General features: G+C 43.0%; 1 protein-coding gene across 1 annotated transcript; it reads left to right on the forward strand.

The window, feature by feature from the left end:
• Window positions 1-19764: 19764 nt before the first annotated feature.
• On the forward strand, window positions 19765-23551 carry LOC118288433 (transcription factor Sox-8). Its single transcript, XM_035614518.2, has 3 exons — window positions 19765-20461; window positions 20773-21008; window positions 21170-23551. Exons 1-3 carry the CDS (start codon window positions 20046-20048, stop codon window positions 21910-21912), a joined length of 1395 nt encoding a protein of 464 aa, XP_035470411.1. The 5' UTR covers window positions 19765-20045; the 3' UTR covers window positions 21913-23551.
• The last annotated feature ends 282 nt before the right edge of the window (window positions 23552-23833 follow it).

Genomic DNA, 23833 nt, shown 5'->3' on the forward strand with positions numbered 1-23833 from the left:
ACAATCCTGTCTCTAAAAAGAATGTATAAATTGTCTTCCCAATTATGTTGAGGTTGCGAAGGAAAAATTGTTGCCTGGATCAGTTTTCAGAGCCAATGTTTTCTTGAAACGTTTTTCTTGAAACGCTACATTTATGTAACACAGCAGAGTCACAGGAAGGTGACGAGGCGGATGGTGGGACTGCAAAGTGCAGAACTTTGACACCAGAGACCGACTTTTCATGCCGAGTCCTGTCTGTTGTTAGGAATCACTGTGGTTAGGGTTAGGGACATATTGTGGTTAATTTGAATTAACATGCTGTGTCTCAAGTCACTGCCAACTTCCATTTTAAAATATCATCTCTCCATAAGATTAGCCAAGTGCTGTAAATGTAACCATAAGAAACTTAAAGATTATTTTGTGCTGGTTGGATACTGATTATTATAATAGTCCTGGATTTTAAAGAATGAATCCATGTCTTATCAGTTTTATCCAATGAAACCATCTATTTTAAGTTGCAGTACTAATACATAAACCAAACTAAATGTGTATGCTAATTTAACTATTATGTGAACAGTCAATTTAGAATGCTGTTTCTGGGAATTTTTTCAACAGAAACCGAATCGTACATGCATCATTTCAACAGCCTGATATGGAAGCTTAAATAGCTGGCTCAACAATCCAGGGCGATGCATGTGATTGATCATAACAGACTGGTAGAGACAAGCTTGATGTGAGCCTTAGCTAGGTTTTAAACTCCATTCCATTAATTTCCACAAGCAAAGTTCAACTGATCAAGAGACATTTTCTCTTCTCATGAAAGTGATCATCAAAATTTTTGCATAAAACTGAAAATTAAAGGTAAGTAATGCTTTAAAAAAAAGTTCTACAAAAAACCAGATGATAAATAGATGAGCAGAGATATGTTTGAGAAATGATGATGATGATGATTTGCAGAGAGGATGTATAGATCTGATCTGAGGTTGGATTATGTTTTAATTGAATGCAAAATTCTCCACCACAGCAGCAGTTGAGGATAGATGATAACAACATTCCTGCCGAGCTCAATGCCCAGTTTAAAAATGCAGATGTCAGATAGTCTCCGTTCCCTCCAACCCTTCCTCTGCTCAACTCTTGATGTCTCCCCTTTGATTTATTCATTTTCATGTTGGCGAGCCACACAGGACAATGGTGTCTTTCATAACGGAGGCTGTGTTCCCGGTCTGATGTGACCTGGTCATGTAGGACTGTTTCTACTTGGGGAGGAAACAGACAGAGAAATTCTTTAGGGTCATATTCTCAGGAGATGGTGTATATATTTTATCATAGAAATGTTGTTTGCCAAACATTGTCAGGCAAATGAAACAGCAACTAAAGAACAATCCATATTATTGGAAAAAACTGTAAAATTAATCTATACTGGGCTTTTAGCGCTTATTATATTATGTATATTATTACTGAATATATCCAGTACTCAAACTATCCCAAACTGGGGCAAGTAATGAAAGTAAATCCAGAAAAATCCCACATCTGTGCTGTTGTTATTTCTTACATTTTGTTAGGATTACAGGTTACAGGATGCTGTATTTAAGAAGAAGCTATTAACTTGACAGAGCAGATAGATGTTGAACTGATTTTATGGATGATGGAGTTAGAAGTGCAAGACTGGTTCAGCACAAGTTTGAAGAGGTGTTCGAAAGCCACGTGACGTATAAACAGAATCCAGAAAATGTACAGTCATGTCTCTTCCTCAAACGAAAAAGATGAAAAACCCCCAAAACACAAAAGGACCTGAAACTTTCCAAGCTCTCTGTAAGTTTCAGTTTGCTTCAGATGAAGCCATTGGTGTGGGAGGAAAATGTGGAATGAGAAAAGAGGGACAAGGGCTGGAGGGAACGAAGGAGGAGAGGGGAGTGCAGGCAAATGAGGAGGAGGGGTGAGCAGGGGTCATGTTGCCTCCCTCTAAACTTGCCCTCTGAGGTGCAGCGAGGCTGACTGCATAGTCAAGGTTCCTGCTTAGAAAGACGGCCTTTCTTTTCTCCAGGCCCTCGCTAATGCAATTGAAAGAAATTAGTATAATTGTGCTCCATATTGCAGATTGAGGAGGCAATGTGGCCCGTGGGACGGGGACGGGGAGGGCAAGCTAGCGTGGGTATTTGCTGACGGGAATAACTAATTCCTCAGCTACTTTTGCCATTTATCAGAGTACATTCTTGCATTTATGACATTATAGCTAATCAAATAAAGAGGTCCTGGAATGCTGCATCTTTCTCAAAATGTGATTCTGCTAATGCGAAAATGACCCCTCCTCCATTCGACCCTGCAGCGCTCCGATCGATCACGTTGCAGCCGCTTTGCCCACTCGGTCCCCACCACGTCGGGCAGAAGATCCCCTCCGAACCAACGGAGTCATCTCGCCTGTCCCGTGATGTCAATGCCAATTCGAGTGCTGTTGTCTTCCATTCAAGAACAGCTGCACGATACGCTGAAACACATGTGAGTGCACTGCGGAGGACAGATCAATCAGACGAGTCGCCCCTGGGACAAGACGTCCCCGATTTTGACACATTTCTGGAAGGAAAATGTCGAAAAGAAACGATGCAAAACCAATCCATGTCAATAATGTATTTCTGTACTTGACGTGGATTTTGGACTTCTGACAAAAAGGCACAAGGGATTATTCCAAGCCCAAACCAGAAATATGCATTTTGTATCCGCAATTTGACTGAACATGGTTTCAGGGCCCTGTTGCTGTTGAATATGCGACTGTGACAGAGCGCTCTTTCCAGGGGTCAAAATAAGGTGCGGAGTGACAGAAAAAGACTGATTTAGGTGCCAAAGCCAAAATGATCAGAGATGTATAAATGAATGGGAGATATAACGATATCCAGATGATTCACAGGAAGTGATGAGGCTGCAGCACGTGTGACAATGTGACCTTGAAACACACTTGAGGAACACCTCCTCTTCCTCAGGCCGTCCGTCCGGACCGCACCCTGTAGAGAAGGAGGGAGCAGTGGGGGGTTGAAGAACACCATTTGATCCCTGGTCCAGAGGGCATCATGCCTAAACATCATCTATATCCTGTTTGAGGAAAGCAGCCTTTTGAAACCCATCTGCTCATCGCTCCCAATGGCATCATCAAAGACACACATGAGACCGGAGGAGTCCAAAAAACCGGCAACCGCTTTTTTTAGCACAGAGATTCAGAATTTGTAATTAAAATTTTCAAGAACAACGTTTTGAGGAGAGGATGAAAAGCAGAGTTATATATATACATATCTGCACCAAAAGAGAAAATAAACAAACAAAAAGGGAAATTCTCAGCAGCCACATAGCTGATGTCCACCCACTTATCATGTATTCATTATGTTACTTTTGGGAGTTAACAGGTCAAAAACCAGATGATGCCTGGTTTTAGTCTGTTATTATACGCTTACATCATGTGTGTTGCATGGATGTGACGAGTCAACCCACGCATAAACCCACACACACGGGAGATAAGAAGACGGCAAAAATGTGTTGAAACTTACAGGCTCGAACAAGTGGTTTTACAGTTAGAAGACAATTAAATTCGGCAAGATAAAAGGCCTGTGAGAGGAATAAGCAGCGGATCCGACTAAGACCGGAAAACTGTTTCTATTGAATCTGAATGAACCAGATTGGTTTGTAAAACAAGAAACGAACCAATCATGAAAAAGAATATTAAAATCTGAAGATGTAATGAAATTGGCATTTTGCCCTTTTGATATAATGTGATGCACTAATACATTATCATTATTTGAACATTGAGGATAAAGTAATGCCAGAAAACAAACTGAGAATCTCCTAATTTCTGCTGTAAAAAATATTGTTGGAAAATCTGAGAATGAGAATGACATGTAGCAAATTATGCAGGTCAGTATTCAAAAACGTAATTTAAAATAATCATTAAATCATATGATTAAACATTAATTGCCACGAAAAAGAAAGTATCAGAACGCTTTAACTGCTTCACAATGAAATGAATTGGTCGAGATTTACACTGGAGATTTGTGACCGTGCAGTGTAATAAAAAGTTTTGTGACCATAAAAAAAAAAAAAAGATTGTCAAGGTTGTCGAGACACGTAATGCGGGCCGTTAATCAGTCATGGAGCGGAGGGAGGCAGCTCCCTCAGGAAGCAATTAGCTGTGTTGGACCAGTTGCTAATAAAACACTTGGGTTACAAGCTACCCACTGCCCAGCCAGGCCAGGGGACCCACAGTATTGTGTGGGTGTGTGTGTGTGTGTGTGTGTGTGTGTGTAGCATTTGAGGTCTGACAGGTAGAGTAAGCTACAGTAGCAGCAGCAGCTGGTAAGCAGCACAGTTTGTCAGCTTCATATGCTGTCAATGTGATACTTTATCCCCAAATCTATCTTTTGAGTATCAAACACTCTGTATGACTTGAAATGTGGCAGTAAAGAGTTTGTCAAATTGACAGCTTGATATTTTTTTTTTTCCACAGCGAAAAATATATCAAAACACTCGACAGAAATGTCTCACACCAGCTCCTGCGTCGAAATCCACATGAACCAAAAGGAAAATGTGACTTGAAGTAAGTGGGACAACTGATGTTATTATTATGAAAGTTATGAAAGAGGCAACAGACAACTTTCATGCCCCAAGCGTTTCCAGGTGTTAATACTGTTTGGTCACTGTCCTGTTTAAGTAATTGTCATTACTATCTCATTTTGTCACTACAACAAATTAAAATCTTAGTAAATAAGAGTAAGCTCTATTTTAGGTTGATTTAGACAAAAATGTGAAGTGGAGGGCAATGAGCCATCCTCCCATGATGGGAAGCCATTGTCCTCATTGTCCTGAGTAATGCAGCCAGCAGCCACTAAGAGGATCGCACAAACCTCGTCCTGTGGTGTGGCGACCGCATCGTCACATCAGGTTTCAGCTCGGCCTCCGGGGCCAGCCCAGGCCCAGACACAACAAAACCAGCCCGTTTGAGGCAGCAAAGCTCAAGAAACGCCACTTCAAACTCTTACCCGGAGGGAGAGGCAGAGCGAGAAGGAATAGAGGAGAGACAGACAAGAGAGAAAGAAGGAGGAGGAGGAGGTGGTGGATATAAGTGGAAGCACATTGACAAGCTGTAGACAGCAGACACTTCTCTGCATGTTTAATGTCCGGTGCAGCTTCCAATATTTAGGAAGGATCTGTTGAAAAGGCTGTTTACCGACGATACTCCAGGGACGCAAAACACCACTTGATGGCCTTTTCGGAAGGATTAGTCACCGCGAAAGTTCACGTTTTTTTTCAGATTTCGAGTAAAAAGTGTTAACTTGTGAGCACCATGAACAAAAAGTCCATTTGGCGAGCAGCGAATGAAAATGAAACACCGCTTCTCTGTAATGGCCGCACAGTTTGTACGACAACTCGGCCGCTGTAAGAGGTTCAACCTATATGGTGTCTAAAACCTGATATGAAACTGTATTTGATGACGTTTCTCATGCCTAGTATCCCCATTCGTCGTTTTACCAGCTCCATTACACTTGAGCCCCGCGCGCTTTCAGAGAAAGGAGATCTGAAGTGGAAGTGTATTCCAGACACTAATCGCTCTCAGATTGTGTCATGGGGACTTTACGTTAAGGCATAAAAATAAATAAAAAAATAAGTAGGATTCTTAGTTTGACTTGAAATATTGGAGGACAATTATTTGGCATACAGCACAAATTAGGCTGCTGTAGGAGTCAGAGCACTCAGAAGGAAATGAACAATGTGGAAACTGTGGAGGCATTAGTGCAATGAAATCGAGGGGTTTGACTTCTCAAGGAATGTCGCAGTGGTCAATTCGAATGATTACTGACAAACACAAAGCATTCGGAAGCGGCGGCCAAATGCAATTAGGCACCCAAGACACAAGCAAACACAAAAGGGAACTGACTAAATCAGATGCCTGCCTGACCGGCCAAACTGAAAGCAATACAAAATTGGAGTCCTCCAGGAACCGACAATAAATCGAAAAAATATGCAGAACTGAAATGAACCACGGTTCACAAAAATAGGCAGAAATTCAGGTACAGTTGAGACTTTCGCATCTGATGTTAATTGAAAACTTTCCCTCGACTTGGCAGGCTGAGAGAGCAACATGCCAGAGCTGCTGAACTACAGACAACTCCTCTGTTTACTCTCAGTTGTTTAGACTGCGCCACAGCCGACCACATTATATTATTACCTGTTTCCAGAGTTGTGCAAAAAACACAAGTAACCCTGAGTCACTGCTCCTGCAACACAGAGAGGATGACGGTGCATCTCCGAACTGTGGTGTGAAATCATTCGTTGTGGGAAAACATGTACTGCATGTAGGATTTCTTGCACGCGGAAACCGAGGTGTGTCTGCGGGCCAGATTTTCACACGCACTGTGTGGTCCTGCCTCGAGAGGTGAGGGAGAAGAGGAACCTCACCCTTCGTCAACAGAACCGGAGAGTGTATTCTCTGCAATCTCGGCGGAGGGCTGATTTGCTTTTCCCATGAATGAGTCAACATAGAGGGAAAGACAAGAAAGAGAGAGAGGGAAAGTCTCCACTCTATCAGACCTGGGGGAGCCAATGGCAGGCCAGATATTCCCAAGAAGGCGGGTTTCAAACAAGGGATGAGTCAGCAAATACGAGCGAGGATGCAGTCACTCCGTCGAAAGCCAGATGATTTAACAAGGAAAACACTCTGTTGTCCGAAGATGAGAGGAGTGTGAGGGAAAGGGGAAGACCCAAGGAGCGTTGAGAGCAGCAGCGAGAAGGTGGGGGAATGATCTGGGGAATTCTCCGTCCACGTAGTCTTTTTTTTCTTTTTTTTTTTAACTGAAGCAATTTAGGTCAGGCGTGCCCTCCTCCCCTCAGGGTCTCCCCAGCACACATGTTCACTCTGCGGCCAGCTTACAGCGATTAGCAAGGCCTTCCTCTCTGACAGGTGCATCGTCACGCTCACAAGCTGCCCCCCCCCGAAAGCACACGCACACGCACACACACGCACACACACACACACACACACACACACACACACACACACACACACAGGACACATCCCTCAGCCAAGACTGTCTTTCTGTGAAGACAAACCAACATCTTGGCTTTCAGTCATACAAGCTGATAAGCATGTCTATCAAAATATTACAGTTATTGTAGGTGGAAGGATAATTAGGTAACAGACAGATGTTTGAGACCAGCTATTACTGTCCATTTCATTCCAGATGATGATTTTGTATATTAGGTTTGATATGACAGCCCAATACATCTTCCACAATTTATATTTTTTGGGGTTAACCACAGTCCGTGGCATTTCCTCCAGAGGAATCGCACATGGCCAATATAAATTACCAACTTGAAAGGAAAAACATTCAAATACAACAGATATTAGACAGACCGCATAATGTTTTTTTGAGTTCTGCAAAAACTAAAAAACTTGCTGCTTTGTCTTTTTCTACAATTTGAATGGGCTGTAATTACTTTCAGTCTCAGGGAAATCAACTTTGGTTTTTACAGTTGTAAGCACTTAAAGAAAATTATACTCTTGGCACCTGAATTTCACTGTGGCACATGCTCCGCTTCCCAGGTCCACACCAGGCTGATCGAAAAAACACCAGCAGCAGCGGCATGGCAGCCTCTGTGTTTGGCAGGAAACACATTGCAGCAAATGCAGGGACAAGCCATAAGAATTGAAAAAAAAAAAAAAAGAAAAAGAGAAAAGAAATCCAGACATGTCGTCTTGTCTGCTTTCGTATTTGTATCTAGATGTACGGTACAATGTAGTATTTCTAACTGGCGAGGTGGGTGTTAAGAAATTAAAATAGTCATAGCGATTGTAACCAGAAAGAATAATAGTGCTGAGCTTCGACTGATGACAAGAAGAAAGTGCAAAACAGAAGGAAACATCATCCAAATCTGTTTAACAAGCCTGCAGTACACTTTCAGATGGACAGTATTATTTATGGAGTAATGATAAAGTTTGACAAAGACAGATGACTGCATATTTGCAGGTCTCTGACGAATTTAATGTAAAGAATTGAGCAACTTTAAGTTGATCTAAAATCTGGTCCCCATATTGTTCTGCATGAACACAAGTCAGTAAATGCTCCTCAAATATATTTCAAGCGTAACTCTTTTTCCCACCAGAAACTGCATTCAGAATGACGCTCTGATCCTACATTCTGCTACAACATACATTTCCTCACGAAAACAATATGCTCAGAACTATGTGGAGAGGAAATGCTTCACTTTAGCTCGACGCGTGGCACCTCGAATTGCTCAAACGCCACCGTGTTGAATTGTGTCCAGATCTGCGCTGTCCCAGCTGAAACTGTGCTGTGGATGCAAATTCTCACTTTTGCATCTTATTTTGCATTGAAAACTTCCCATACAATTTGCTGTCACAGCGGAAAAACTCGCTGTGGCTGTAAAGTGATGAAGGCTAGAAAAGAGAGAGTGGTAGGTTTGAATAACCAAATGTGTCCGGTTCAGCTTGGTGCCTTCTTTCAATGCAAAGTAGCCCACATGTTAGTGTGACTGCTGAAAAATAGGGAAATGAACGGTGCAGATATGACAGTTTGTTGGGGCTGACACCAATGCTTTACTTCCCTGTTTTGCTGGAGTTCAGTTTGGCTGTTTGCATTTTTTTCTTCTCTCACACACCATTGACGTGTTCACGATCACATAAAAAGATGAATAAGAATCAGGTAACAATTTCCTGTAACTATGATAGGAACACAATATTATGTAAAAGGTAAAACTTTGTGATGGTCTCTCACTCTCTCCATGCACACACACAAATACAGAATACACAGAATATATATATATAATAACTTGATATTCCATCTTATTTGTATTGTTGTTGTCTAAACACCCCCTCCCCCGGCTCCTAACCCTTACCCTCAGCTGTGTCCCGGGGAGGTGAAACCCAAACCAGAGCGCTCTCTCAACTCCTCACCCTCTCAACACATCCTCAGCAAAACCCTTTGAAAATAAACCACGCCGGCAAGCCCCCCGTCTCAAGCTCGCGCCTCATATGCGAGCACACATGCCCCACACTCCACTGGGAGCTCTTTGGAGACTGACTTCTCTGCCGCTGTTCCAGGAAGCAGATGTAAGAATGGCAACAATCAGGCTTGATGCTTCACGAGGCAATGTGGAGACCATTACTCTCGCAGTGAAGATATAGGGGAGGTGAGAGGTGGGGCATCTTCTGCAGTTGCCCAGAGTCAGTTAAGATGATGCAGCGCAAAGCTGGAAGCATCTGCTCAGTGCCAAATCAACAGCATATGGCTTCATTTTGTCAGACTAAGACGTGGGTTGGACGCAGATTGCAGGGCTTAAACAAATTTAACATGACAAATAAACTGATGTAAATGAATTTAAATGACAGTGATGAGAGTGTAATTGGCCACAAGAAAAGAGAAAAAAGGAAAACCACTCAAACAATAACATCCACACGCCCACGAGTGAGCGCAGAGTTGATGAAATATTTTCTGATTTGATATAGACCAGTGACACGTTCTTGCAACTTTCAACACTCCAAAACATGTGGAGCGATGGAGCTCCAGATGGCTGGAAGTCAGTATTTAGAGATCCACCTCCTGATGATGATCTCTCTTACACTTCCACACAAACTGTAATTTGAGCAAGAGAGGAACCCAGAGTGACCCAGAATGTGTTGTTTTTACGAGATATCACACGAACCCTGGGTGACAGAAAATGAATAATAACCTGGAGCGCTGCATGAGGAGTGGGAGCCACGTTTTCCCGTCTGGTGCGAGAGGCAGTGAGCCCGTCTGAGAGAAGCCTGCGGGGGGGCGAGTGACAGAGCTGCGATGGAACTGATATCATGTCACTGAACTCGGTGTCTCGACAAAGCTACAGCCACATGGATGGCAGATGACCACTGACCTATGACTTGAAGTCATTCAGTAGTGACAGATGGATGATTCGGTTAACATGTTGCCAGAGGAAGTTAGACAGTGAAGAATCTGTTAGATGGAAAATGAGTACCGGGGTCTTATATTTACATACCAGTGGTCAACAGAGACAAGATAGCTGGGGAAAAAAATTATAATCCGTGTAGTTTTACATACAGATGATCAGACGAATCATAAGTTCCTGAGGAAACACTGATGGCGGTGGCTGGTTTTTTGTTTGAGGATGAGAGAAAACATAGTCCGAATCAATAGTGACTTTCTGTTACGCAGGATCCGTTCTAGTGATAGGGACGTCTGCAAGTATCTCAAGGCAGGAATATTAAGTGTGTGACACAGTAGCCTCTTTCATGGTAAGGCCCCGTAGGGCATGGTGTGTATGAAATGGCATTCGAGCATTTTCAGCGAGCGACAGACGGACTTATTATCGATGTGGCTGAGTTATTGCACATGAGGCGTATACTGAGGTGTGGGGGAGGGAAGGACGTGCGTCAAAACTCTCATTAAGGATACAGAGAGTAACAGAATCATAATTTTAAAAAGCTGAAGAATAGTTCACAAAGCCCATTGTTATCCATATTACTCAAGTCCTTCGCATCCCATTTGCAAATTCACTTTGATTATCAAAAAGCTTGGTTATGGGACATGACGGCAGAGAGAAAACACATGCAAAGTTAATATTTTTTTTAAAAATCCTACATATTTCATTTGGCCTTTTCATCATATGAGAAAACCCCCAGCTTGTTTGGAGCTGGAGATGATTAAGGGTGAAGATTGAGATGAGAAAGCAAAGTGGGAACATTGATTTTTTTTTTAATTGTTCTACTTCAACTTTACAGTTTGTCTACAGACTCTGGTTGCCTTTTTTGGGGGGGATTAGCAATTTAGTTCTGTAAATCTGCATGTTTGCACCTTGTCACCTTGAGTCAGCATCATGTCCTCCGCAGAGGGGACGGCTCAACACGTGATCCAAGTCAACAAGAGCAAGAACGCCCTCCTGCATGACTTCCTCTCCTTTCTTTCATTCCTCTCCCCTCTCCGTCTCCTGCCACCTCTTTCTGAGCTGCCCAAAGCCGGATGAGGGTCGTCTTACCGATGACCAGAAATCCAGCATTTTGGCAGCACGCTGACCTGTTAACATCTGAACTTCCCAAAGCTGACAGGATCTTGCCCTGCTTTCTGCAGCACTTACTGCACTACTGCTCTTATTGAAATCAGAAAAACGAGATGACAAAGCCACAACTTTGGTATCGTTCGAAAGACAAAGCGAGGCAGTGCTCAAGGCTATGTTTGTGTTATTTTATTATTTTTGTTACTTTTCTAACTTCCTGCCAACATCCTCCCGCCGTATGAATGATTCCAGTCATGCGCACTTGTTTGAGTGGGCCGTATCACCACTGAGGCAGTCGTTTGACATGTGCATATGGCTGTATTGCCGTTTTGTGGGTGTAACTGTGTCTTAGTTTGACATGTTATAATGTTTGTTTTCCGTGTGTGCTCTGATGAGGTAGGGCAACTCTGAGGATGTGTGTTTGTGTGCTTCGGTGTGTGTGCGTGCGTGTGTGTGTGTGTGTGTGGGTGGGGGAGGGAGGCACAGCTCTGCAGCCTGATATTCTGGGAACGGCAGGGTAGCGTTGTTGACCCACCTGCTCCCTTCTCTCTTCAGCTGGATCTAGTCGGATTTCAGCAGCTGCATCCCCTCACAAAGCACCTCTTTGTAATCTTCCCAAGGCGCACAAATACAACTGCAACCAGGAGAGGAGAGAGGAAGGAGGAGGGAAGATGGACAGTGGAGACAGAAAGAGGAAAAGGGCGGTAACATTTCTGTTTGGCGTGCAACAGTTATAAGGGCAGATCATAGGCTACTGTATCTTTAAGTAAAGTTACATGAAGTGCAAATTTTTTTGGTAATTAAATAAATCCTCCCATACGCACACACAAATTGTCATACACTCACACCTGTGCACATATGGAGTATGTTTGCAAAAGTGAATAAACCGGATGCTTAAAAGGTGTATGCAAAGCATCTTTGCAAATTAATGCCTTAAAAGAGACAAAAGAGGAGGCAACAAGCTGCCTGGCAGACAGAGAGTGACAAGAGTGGAGAAGTGTGGCCTGTTTGTTTCACATCAGTGAAATCTCCCCCTGGCACTTTCACGCCTCTGGAATATGCCATGTCACACATGTCATTTGAAACTTCAGGCAATGCAACAGAAAAAGCAAGGCTCTGTCGAACAGTAGTCTTGTGGCAACAAACCCAGATCTCTAAAGTTTGCATCCACAAAACAAAACAAGACCCTGCTCCCCCCCAACTCTGTCTCCAGCGATCAGTCCCTGTGGCCCGAACCCAGACTCACTGGTGGCAGAGAAAAGGAGACGTCATTAGGAGATTAACTACAGCAGGCCACTTTACTGCCGTCATAAATATATATACCTGAGTTTGGGGCCATAAATGCACCCATGGAGCCAAAAATTGGGCAGTTGGGTGGGGGATGGGGGCGGGGTCATTGGTTCTGATTAAATTCTGTGTCATTTTATCCAAAAGCACGTGGAGTCGTATGTGGGCTACTAAAAGTGATCTATGCTGCACATGCCAGTGCTCATATACATATAAACACGGTATATAAACAATTTCTCCAATTAACAGCGTGCCGTTCTTTTGCTGTTAGATGTATGTAGTCTGGCTTTAGAGAGTCATCATGAGAGTCATATCGTTTTCAAATTATAAATGATGAATTAATCCGCAAAAACCAAACAGGAGAGTGGATCTTTTTTTTTTTTTTTTAAATGAGGGACCCTATGGCTCAGTAGATTTATATTGTCTGTTAAATGTAGTTAAATCTGTCCTAGTGGCTGCCATTAGTAGACACAAGAGGGAGGCGGTTGTGCTTCTAACATTCCCCTAATTTAGCTAAAACAAGCAGAACAACTGAATTGAAAATGTTTAGTAAAACGGTGAAGTTGGAGGCAACTTAACTAAAACAAGCATAGAGAACACACACGCACACACTGACACACACACCCCCCAAGGTGAGTGCGGTGAGCGGAATCAAATGTTGTCGATTCGATGATTGACTCGAGCATCTTCAGCCGATATGTAATTTCACCTGAGCACTGATAGTCCTCAGAGCTGAACAGAGTCACCAGTCAGTAGAGGTTAAACACTCTGAACTTCACCAACTGATCTGAGTTCGTTCATGCAGAACCAACCCCCCCCCCCCCCCCCCCCCCCCCCCACACACACACATAACTTTCACGAGAATCTGAGAGCGACACAAAATGTTCAAAACTAAAATTCATACACTGCAGAAGGTGGAGGAGCGTGCTAACATCCCAAAACAACCGACTTCTAGGGAAAGTTAAATTCCTCTGTGAATGAAAGGGTCACACTTTGTGGTCCGCTGAAAAGACCCATTATATCTCTCGTGCCACACAAGTACTTCCGTGTACTCTTTTGTCCCGGGCTAGAGCCCTGCACCTCTTTAAAGGGAACAGGAAGTGACCTTGGTGACCTTGCACTCCCACACCATGGGACCTGTAGCTGCGCACAACCAAACAGCTGTGGCCAAATCTTCCCACAACAACTCAACAAACTCAACACAAATAAACAGCTTGAATCTTGATGAACAAATACATTTATAAGCTAGTACCTGAAAGCTTCAACACAAGACAAACTTTTGTCTCCGCTGCTTTGCATGTCTCCACCCGTCAGGCAAACAGTTGGAAATAGTGAAGTGAATACTGTACCAGGAAATACTCTTCTAACAACCAATGGAAACGGTTATCAAGTGCTTCCCTCTTTCCCCACCCGAGTCCACTGATGTCTGTGTGAGAGTTGGCAGAGAAACCATACAGCATGCTATGGATGACGCATGTCAACCCACACGGAGGAATGACATATCAAGTCACGCCAGAACAGGGCAACCTCCCATTGATCAAAACGTGTCAGGATGCGAGAGACAAAGAAGAGTCAGCAACTTAACGGTGCTTTTGAAATGTACTGTGTCACTGTTGGTGCTGCTGGTTATCTCAATGACAAGCACTAACTTCAAAAAATGTATGAATTACTTGCACGTTTCCCATAGAAAAGTAATCAATGGGTAATTATTATCTTCCTTAATTAATTTCAAATGTATGCGTGTGTGTGTGTGTGTGTGTGTGTGTATATATATATAGTCGATATGTAATTTCACCTGAGCACTGATAGTCCTCAGAGCTGAACAGAGTCACCAGTCAGTAGAGGTTAAACACTCTGAACTTCACCAACGGCAACTGATCTGAGTTCGTTCACGCGACACCAGCCTGTCTGCAAAAGTGAACCCCCCCCCCCACATAACTTTCACAAGAATCTGAGAGCAACACAAAATGTTCAAAAATAAAATTCATACCCAGCAGAAGGTGGAGGAGCGTGCTAACTTCCCAAAACAACCTAGTTGATGTTGCGGGGAGCTAATCTCTGGATAATGTTGCAATGCTGTTTTTCCTGCTAGGTGATGAAAACACTGATGGAAGTTTAAAGGTCCGCTTCAGATGTAGTGTCTGCAGCTTAAACACTCATCCCCGCCCCCCCGCCCCCCTTTTACCAATAAACAAAATGATTAATACTTAATCTATAACAGAGATGCTGTAAATTTGCATATGTTGCAAAATGTACAAAAGTGAGGCAATATTCTTTACAACCATCCCACGGGCGATTACCCTTTGATCAAATGATAAAGCACTAACCAGTTTTCAGTTATGCAGTATAAATAACCCACATGAACCCATGGAAACAATATCATAGCTGTAATAGCACATAAAATATTACAATGCGCATTCAGATGATCACAACAACTTTCTTCATGTGGTTAGCAGCAGGTGTGCTGATGTGTTTCTCAGTGCAGTGTTTCTTTTCGAGGTTACAGACAGGCTGGAGACAGACAGACTAACTGCCGCTCATAAACATTGAAAGTCTTGGCTGGTGCACTGAAAGTCTAATTGGAGAATTTGATCCACTTCACCAATCATCATTTTAATAGCTTATAAATTATCCTGTGATATATGAATAGTACACAAGAGATTTAGGTTTCACGCTGTGCCGGTCTGTGTGCACCGCACCGACTTGCTGCATACACACTGTCTGTGCAAACTTGTGAACGTGTGCACGCACATGCACAGTCCTTGTGCTCGTAAAAGGCACATAAAACAGTGCAAATGGCTTTTTTTTATTCTTGTTTTAATTATCTGTAAATAAAAACAATCCACCACAGTGAGCTTAGTGCTGTGAGGCAAAGTCCCCACAGCCAAACAAATCCTCTAAATAGTCTTGCTTTTGTGGAGGAGCCTCCCATTTCCCGTAAAGTCAAAGGGTGGGCTCTCTGTACTCTCGCCGCCCCTGAGCCCTGTCCTAAATGTCTACATGTCCCACACCATCTAATTCACAGGCAAATTGGGGAGATGATTTATGAGAATCAAGGATGAAAAAGTAGACAATGTGGAAGACTGAGCACACCGCAAGTTTTATTCAGAACATATGCCGTGAAGATGAGAGGGAAGAAAGATGGAAAGAGTGGGGTGTAGATCAGAAAGTGTAAAAAAAAACAAAAAGGAAAAAAAAAAAAGAACCCACATACACACACACTCCTCCTGGGACAAGTCGCAGAGAAGATTCACCATGGGAAGTGTCGTCCCTGTTGAACATCTTAGCATTTACGCTGTCGTGCCAGAAGAAAACAACCATATTTCCACCGCACATGAAGGATTGAATGGAACTATTGTGCTCTGCTCTCTGATAGTCCGATAAAGTTTTAGGCAACTTTCAAACAGGCACTTTGTGTCAACAAACCATCACACGCTGAAAATTTACACATGAAGTATCCTTGCACTTGCGTGAACGTTACTGCACCAAGATACGTACTGACAGTTTGAGGATCAAAGATTTACAGAGAAGCTGAGGGGAAACAATTTTTTCCAAAGCTGCTACTACAACAGCTTCCAGAGTTCCACTCTGTGCATAACGCCTAATTCATATGAACATATAGAACTATCGTAGGAAAAACCGCTGCCTCGAAAAACAATTATATGTCAGGGAGAAAACACAGCAAATAATCTGGAAACACTTGAGCTCTTTTTATACTCCTGACATTAAAAATGAATGTGGCCGAAGGCCAAACACACCCTGAGACGTTTTGGACTAATTGTTTCCTTCAGTCTCAAACACTCCGCCTTCAATCTACTCAATAGTCCCTTCCTTCTCTCCTCACCGTGCAACCCCTCCCCTCCACATCTCTACGTCTACTAATAGGTTTAAATAAAACCTGCAATTGGTCCAGTAAACCCCTCATTATGGTGTTTTAATAGAATGAATTTAGGATAGTGTGGGGTCAGGGGTCAATGGGAGGTCCTAACACAGAGCAGCTGTCATGGGGGTTGGATCGTGATTAGAACCAGCGCAGTCAAACATCCCCGGGTCCACGACCTCACTAAGTAGACAACCTGGAAAATACATTTGGCCACAGACCAAAATGGATAACATCCACCATCCACGTTCCAGAGGAGGTGGGATGAGTAGAGATGGAACAGAGTGGAGGAGGAGGTACATCCATCACCGAGAGTTCGCTTTAATGTGCGAGTGTGAACCTGACTGGAAAATCCACTGAAACAAACCGAAAGATTTAACAATACCGGGTCCTATCACTCTACCAGGGCTGTAAAATACACGTTTCGGATCCAGGCAACGACTTTCATAGTGGGGCTTTTTAAATTCATACTGTACAGTCACTGTAACCAGCACTCTTGCCTTCCAGATGTAATTGCTGCAACTGTAAATCCTGCGCTAATTACCTTCTATCTGAGTGTGTGAAACCAAAGATAGATGTGGTCTGGTTCATGTGGTACAGGGGAGAAATATGGCTTGTTAGCAGCCCAGGAGCTTGTTCCACATGTGGTCAGGCAGTGGTCGGGATTGTCTGGGTGAGAGGCAGGGCATGCCAGTCTCCACAGTTCACCAAGTTTACACTGACTCAGTGTGCAATCACTGAGATTATTTAACAGAATGAAGGCCCGCTGGTCGGGTTAGGACACCGTGGTGACAATAGACAAGGCTTTCCACAGTTGTTTTTCATGTGGAAAGTTTTGCATTAATTCTATCAGGAGTCCTGCGGTGCAGAAGTTCTATGTCATGCACCTAAATGTGGGATTTGAATATTAAATATATGATGTGCATGCAATATTTCACAGGACGCGTCGCAACTTGTATTTAAGTTATTGTCTTGTATTGTGTTTTATCAACCTTATGGACCCTCGTATCGTTCTAAAACATCAATGTTGTGGCAATTTATGCCAATTTGACTGCCGAAGACATGCCTTCAAATAACTTTGCTAGAGTGAAGAAATGTGCCTAAGTGTATTAAAACACAGAAGCAGAGACCAAAGGGGGCAAGATTCCTGTGGGTGACTGTGTAATTTCATTTCGTATGCACATTTGAAGCCAGGGAGTATAATTTACATGCGGGGAAGAAGTGACTAGGGAGCAGGAACAAAGAGCTAACATGCTATGTTAAGGTCCTGAAGAAATCTGAAAATCTTTACCCGGTTCCTTCCTTAGAGATGCACGTTGTAAAAATAGGAAAATGAAAACCTTCCTTCATTCTTTGGGACACTTAGGGTTCATGCGTGGTTACCTCTCCTCCGTTGCTCCTTCCTTTTCTAATCAGCCCAGAGCCCACAAACTCTGGCCAGAGTTTCTCGCCACAATACAGGGAGGCATGAAGGGGGAAGGCTGGAGTCTTTTTATGTCTGTCTTTTTCTCTCTCTACGCAGAAACCAAGAGCGTCTCAGAGTCATAGAAGGACTTGACAACAGCCGTCACTCATGTTGGAATTGTAGCACTTTTCAAACTATATGAAACACTGGTTTGATTCATATTGATTGGGTTTGTTTGTCTGGCGGCAGGATGCCTCAACCCTGACAAAATGATTTCCGTGAAATTTGGTGGGGAGAGCAGGATTTGGGCCAGGAACATTTGATTCAATAGTGATTAAGAGCAGGGATTTCCAGTTTACATGTGACACAAACAGAGAGAGATTTATTTGCAAACCCAGGGGGAATATCAAGAGGATCAGAAAATCTAATTAGTTTATGTATAAGTGACAGGAATTATGTCTTGCGTGTTACAGCAAAATGATGAATTATTAAGTGTTAATGGAAGCTTAAATTCGCAATCCAGTTCATTGTCAAGAATGGCAGTATACAGTAGCTTCATGTCAGGACTGGCAACAGGTGGATTGCTCTGAAAGTCAATGAGATAGACATGTAATATGTCTAAGAAGTCTTATATTTCCCTTTTTTGAAATGTTGATAAATACAGTAAGTTCACACATGCTCATGTTTGGGCACTGACGGGAAGATCTACAATTCCACATATCTGAGACTCAAATGCGTATGCTGTACACATACATGTACAGTAAATACTTATCCATGTGTGGAACAGAACCACAATGAAGCCACACTTCGTGTACACACACCCACACACACTGACAGCAGCTGCAAGAAAGGAAGACAAGACTGACCAACATTCTGACAGAGGTATAAGATTTAAATAAAACATTTGTGTTGCATTATAGAGAAATGAGAGACAGTCCAAGCTAAATATGATTTCAAACCCTTCTTTTTCCTTTGTGTTAAATCAAAGAACAAACATGCAAACATCTTACCTTACTGTGCAAACCATTACGTCTTTTGCAGAAATGTCTATCCTCTATGTACAACGCTGAGTTTCTATTGTTTCCACATGAAGGAACTCTCTTCTTCCCTCTGGCACATGCAGCACACGTCGCGCAAAGAAAACTGCCATCCAGCACAAACACACCTTGCATTTTCACGGGAGGGCCGGCGATAAAAACATCCCACAATACATCAACACAAAGACACCAGTAACAAAGGCAGTGATTCAATGTAGCCTCTTATCTCCTCTGCACTTTATATCGTTGGTTGTCATAAAACCCTGCTTCACTGATGGTGACTTATAGATCGCACACATGCTGCTGGGGACAAAATTCACTTCCTCTTCTAATTTTGGAATAATTATGAAAGGCTTTTTTCCTCAACAGCTTTTTGTCAGGAGTTGGTTCAGGAGTGAGACTGAGTTAGAGTCATGATCTTAAAAAAAAAAAAATTCAGATTCAGTTCTTCACTGAAATACACACAAAGAGGAAAGATTTGAATATATGCAGCTATGGAGAGTCAAATAACCATTATTAAAGTCACCTAAAATCACCGTGACATTCTTTTTATTATAGGAAGATAGGTGTTTCTGTGACACTCAAATTTGTCAGACCTAACATAAATGACATAAGACTAAATTAATAACTGAAGTGTATGATTTTGTCTGTTTATAATACACTATTGTCCGTTTTCTTAAATATATATATATATGTAAAACTGTAGCTTAATTCCCTTTGCATATGCAGGTTTACAGACATTGAATAATACCATTTGATACCTTTTCATATTTTGTTATTTTTACTTATTGTTATTTTAAGACGTTAACATCTGCATCATTAATAAAATAGAATAAAAACCCTAAAGTTTTTTTCTTTTATATAAGTAATATTCATTACATCTCCAGATGTAATGAATATTAGAGCTTTGGAAAATTGTGCCAGAATCCTACATGTGTTTTGTCACACAACGTGAAGAACTTGAATAAAAAGTCACCCATGGAAAAAAAAGAAAGAAAAGTAAACCATTATAATAATTAAGCCCAATATTAAAAGCTGAACCAATGGGGGGAAAGTGGTGATTTGTTCCAGCCAATCCCAGGCGGAGGTGGAGTGACGATTTTAAAACTCCAACTCAAGTTGCTGCAACGTGTAGCTCCCCAGCTCATAGTGTGGACCACAACTTTCACGACCGCACCTCTCATGACAGCCTATGAAAACACCAACAACGAAGACCAACAAACGGGAAGGTAGAAGGAAAACAGTGGACTCCAACTGACTGAAACTGTTTACGGGATTTACGGCAGCGCACCGTGCGTAAAAAGCGCACTGGACACTGTTGCGCGCGTGAATTCGGTGGTTTCGTCTGATTTACTGCTTTTTATTGACACTAACATTGTTTTCGGATTTTTATCGAAGATCACACAAAACGAAAATGTTAAAAATGACAGAGGAGCATGAAAAGTGTGGCAGCGACCAGCCCTGCAGTCCATCGGGCACAAACAGCTCCATGTCTCAGGACGAGTCCGACTCCGACGCGCCGTCCTCACCGACGGGATCCGACGGCCAAGGGTCGCTGCTTTCCAGCCTGGGCAAGAAACTGGACTCCGAGGACGACGACCGGTTCCCAGCTTGCATACGGGACGCCGTCTCGCAGGTGCTCAAAGGATACGACTGGTCCCTGGTACCAATGCCCGTGAGGGGGAACGGATCCCTGAAGAACAAGCCCCACGTCAAGAGACCCATGAACGCGTTCATGGTCTGGGCGCAGGCGGCCCGCAGGAAGCTGGCGGATCAGTACCCTCACCTGCACAACGCCGAACTGAGCAAGACGCTGGGGAAATTGTGGCGGTAAGGAAACATTAAATGCAAGTAGAGGTGGTGTAAATTAACATGATTTAACACATAAATAAATATCATTTCATATTTAATAAATAACATTAATGTATAAGCACGTATTCATTTTCATTAATTTTGGTTTAAATAATATAGAAGAAATCTAGAAAGACAAATTGCCATTTCCCCCCCCCCGAGACATTGATAATGAATAAAAAGCTCTAAAGTCACATAGGCCATCTAAGAATGACTTATTTTAATTTCAGTTTATTTTGACTGAATACATTTGAATGTTTTATGCATTTCATTTTTTTTTTTTACCACAGCTTGCTGTCAGAGAGCGAAAAGAGGCCGTTTGTAGATGAAGCAGAAAGGCTCCGGGTTCAGCACAAGAAAGATCATCCAGACTACAAGTACCAGCCTCGCCGACGGAAGAATGTGAAACCTGGCCAGAGCGACTCGGACTCGGGAGCAGAACTGGCACATCACATGTACAAAGCCGAACCAGGGATTGGAGGATTGGCAGGGATGACTGACGGGCACCACCACCCTGAACATGCAGGTGTGTTGTCACATTTAAAACTATTTTTATTTTTTTTATTTTTATTTTTTAATCAAACAATTAGTTTGGGAGTTTTATAACTCTTTAACTTGTTTAAATGGTTAACATTTGTGTGTGTTTGGAGTAATTAACATGATTTATTTCTGATGCTTTCTCCTCAGGGCAGCCCCACGGTCCCCCCACACCGCCCACTACTCCCAAAACAGATCTGCACCACGGGGCGAAGCAGGATCTGAAACACGAAGGCCGTCGCCTCGTTGACAGCGGCAGGCAAAACATTGACTTCAGCAACGTAGATATTTCGGAGCTCAGCACCGATGTCATCAGCAATATGGAGACCTTTGACGTACACGAGTTTGACCAGTACCTCCCGCTCAACGGGCACACCTCAGGCTCCTCCACCATGTCCTCAGACCATGGCCACGGGCAGGCTCCGGCACCCAGCAGCTCTTACACTTCCCCGTACAGCCACACAGGCGTCAATGGGTCAGCATGGAGTCGCAAGAGCGCAATGTCCTCCTCTTCCACTGCCGGCGAAGTGGGCCAGCACCGACTCCATATTAAAACAGAGCAACTGAGCCCCAGTCACTACAGCGAGCACTCCCACGGGTCACCCTCGCACTCTGATTACGGCTCCTACAGTAGCCAGGCCTGTGTCACATCGGCCACGTCGGCCGCAGCTTCTTTCTCCAGCACCCAGTGTGACTATACTGACCTCCAGAGCTCCAACTATTACAACCCTTACTCTGGCTACCCTTCAAGCCTCTACCAGTACCCGTACTTCCACTCATCCAGACGGCCCTACGGCAGCCCGATCCTCAACAGTCTGTCCATGGCTCCTGCCCACAGCCCCACCACCTCCAACTGGGACCAGCCCGTCTACACCACGCTGTCTCGACCTTAAGGGGACAAGAAACCAGTCAGTTCGCACCAGAGACTCATTCAGATTGATGCACTACTAATGAAGGACGGGGGGGGGGGGGGGGGGGGGGGGGGGGTGTTAGTAGGTTACCTGTGACCATTTGAACGTGAAACAAATGAAGAAAAAAAAAGTGCCTGCTGATTTTATACAAAGTTATATTGTTGCGATGAAAACACACTTAAGACTTTTTACAAAGACAAATTGTGTTGTTGGTGAGCCAAACTCCTCCATGAGGACATGTCGCCTACGCCCACATCCTGTACGCCCCTCGTCGTTCCAGTTTAAGATTGCACGTGTGCGCACACTTGAGGTAAAGCAAAGGCCTGCCACCGAGTTGTGTAGGAGAGAAACGTTTTTTGGCCCAGTTCTGTTGCGAAAGCAGATGGAGAAGCCGATACATTGGAGAATATATACACGGGACCAATTATGTAAATTTGCAGTCAAATTTACATTAATGGCCAGAGCTATATCGCAGCACATTTTGCCATTTGCATTAGTGGATTTGTCTTAACTAAATGGCTCATGTGAATCTTACAGTGTCATTTTGGCATAAAAGTCTTATATGTATTTATGTTCATGCATTATTGGTTTATTTTTTTTGTTCTTAAGTAGTTAAACACATGTAACGTGGGTTTGGTTATTTACAGTACTGTTTGGCTTTTACTGAAAACAAAGTCAATGAAGTGAAGGACAGTACAAGCTCAGTGCATTTGGTATCATTCCGTTAAAGACCAATTTCCTGTCCAGTTTCCACCCTTTCCTGTCTCCATTCCCAATTGCAAGAAAACAGCAGGACCAACAGACTTGCACAGGACAGAACAGGTGTCTGACAGCTATGCTTGGCAAATTGCGATTAGTCATGAACTAGGGTTAAAGGAAATGGGGGTAAAATAACACCACATACTCTGAGTGACATGTCAGCTGGACCCTGTGCATATGCGGATGGTCAACACACGCATATGTGTACATACACGCATCCATGTGTGTGCGTGTCAGGGAGATAGAGTGCATCTCTAGGTGAGAGCCATTTCCTCGGGGAGGAGATACATATCCCATGATATAACATAGAGTGATACAACAACTTTTCACTGAATATTATCTTTGACCTTTATCCATATCTAAAGCAGATTAGGGGTTTAAAGAGGAAATTGTGTGCGTGTGTGTGAGTATTTGCCCATATTTATCTCAACCATCAAGTGCCAACTCACTGCTGCAGTCTGGCGCGAAACGTTTTTGTGCCTTCTAATGCTTATTGTCAGTATTTCAGTGTGAAATTGAATTATTAACTAACTTCCGGCAGTACACAATCAGCAATCCACACCAGAGTCCCACAGTTAACCCGCTCCTGATTATATCCTTAATTTGATTATATCCTTAATTTGACATCATTCCTCACAGTCTCCGTTTGTAATGTTCTGTGAGATGCTGTATGAGAATCATACAGGGCATCGTGCTCCGAGGTTTGTCCACAGAACTGTGTCTTGTATATTATTCTGGTGTATAATTTTAAGAAGAGGCTGTGAAAATTATTGTTGTTCTATTAACTAGAGTTTCATTCACATGCACAGCTAACCCATTCGCTGGCCCTTTTTTTTTTTTAAATAAAAGATACTTTTCTTGATATTTGTCTTGGTCTTTCTTATTTACATTCATATTTAGTTTCATAAAAAAGAATTCTAGAATAAATTGAATTGAAGTGAGCAGTGTTAGCCTTTGCGCTGAATACCACCTGTTCATATTAGCCTCCTGGTCTAAGATCTGTACTGTGAGCTCGAGCTGCGAGGAGAGACCGGTGAGACGTTTGCGGAATTCTTCTCAGTGCTCATTCCTCTAAACAGTTTTCCAAAGTGACGCCGATTAAACCCTCACAGTAAATTTAATTGGCTGCTGTTCAAATGAGGTT

Source organism: Scophthalmus maximus, chromosome 17 (assembly GCF_022379125.1).
Source record: "Scophthalmus maximus strain ysfricsl-2021 chromosome 17, ASM2237912v1, whole genome shotgun sequence".
Classification (NCBI taxonomy): domain Eukaryota; kingdom Metazoa; phylum Chordata; class Actinopteri; order Pleuronectiformes; family Scophthalmidae; genus Scophthalmus; species Scophthalmus maximus.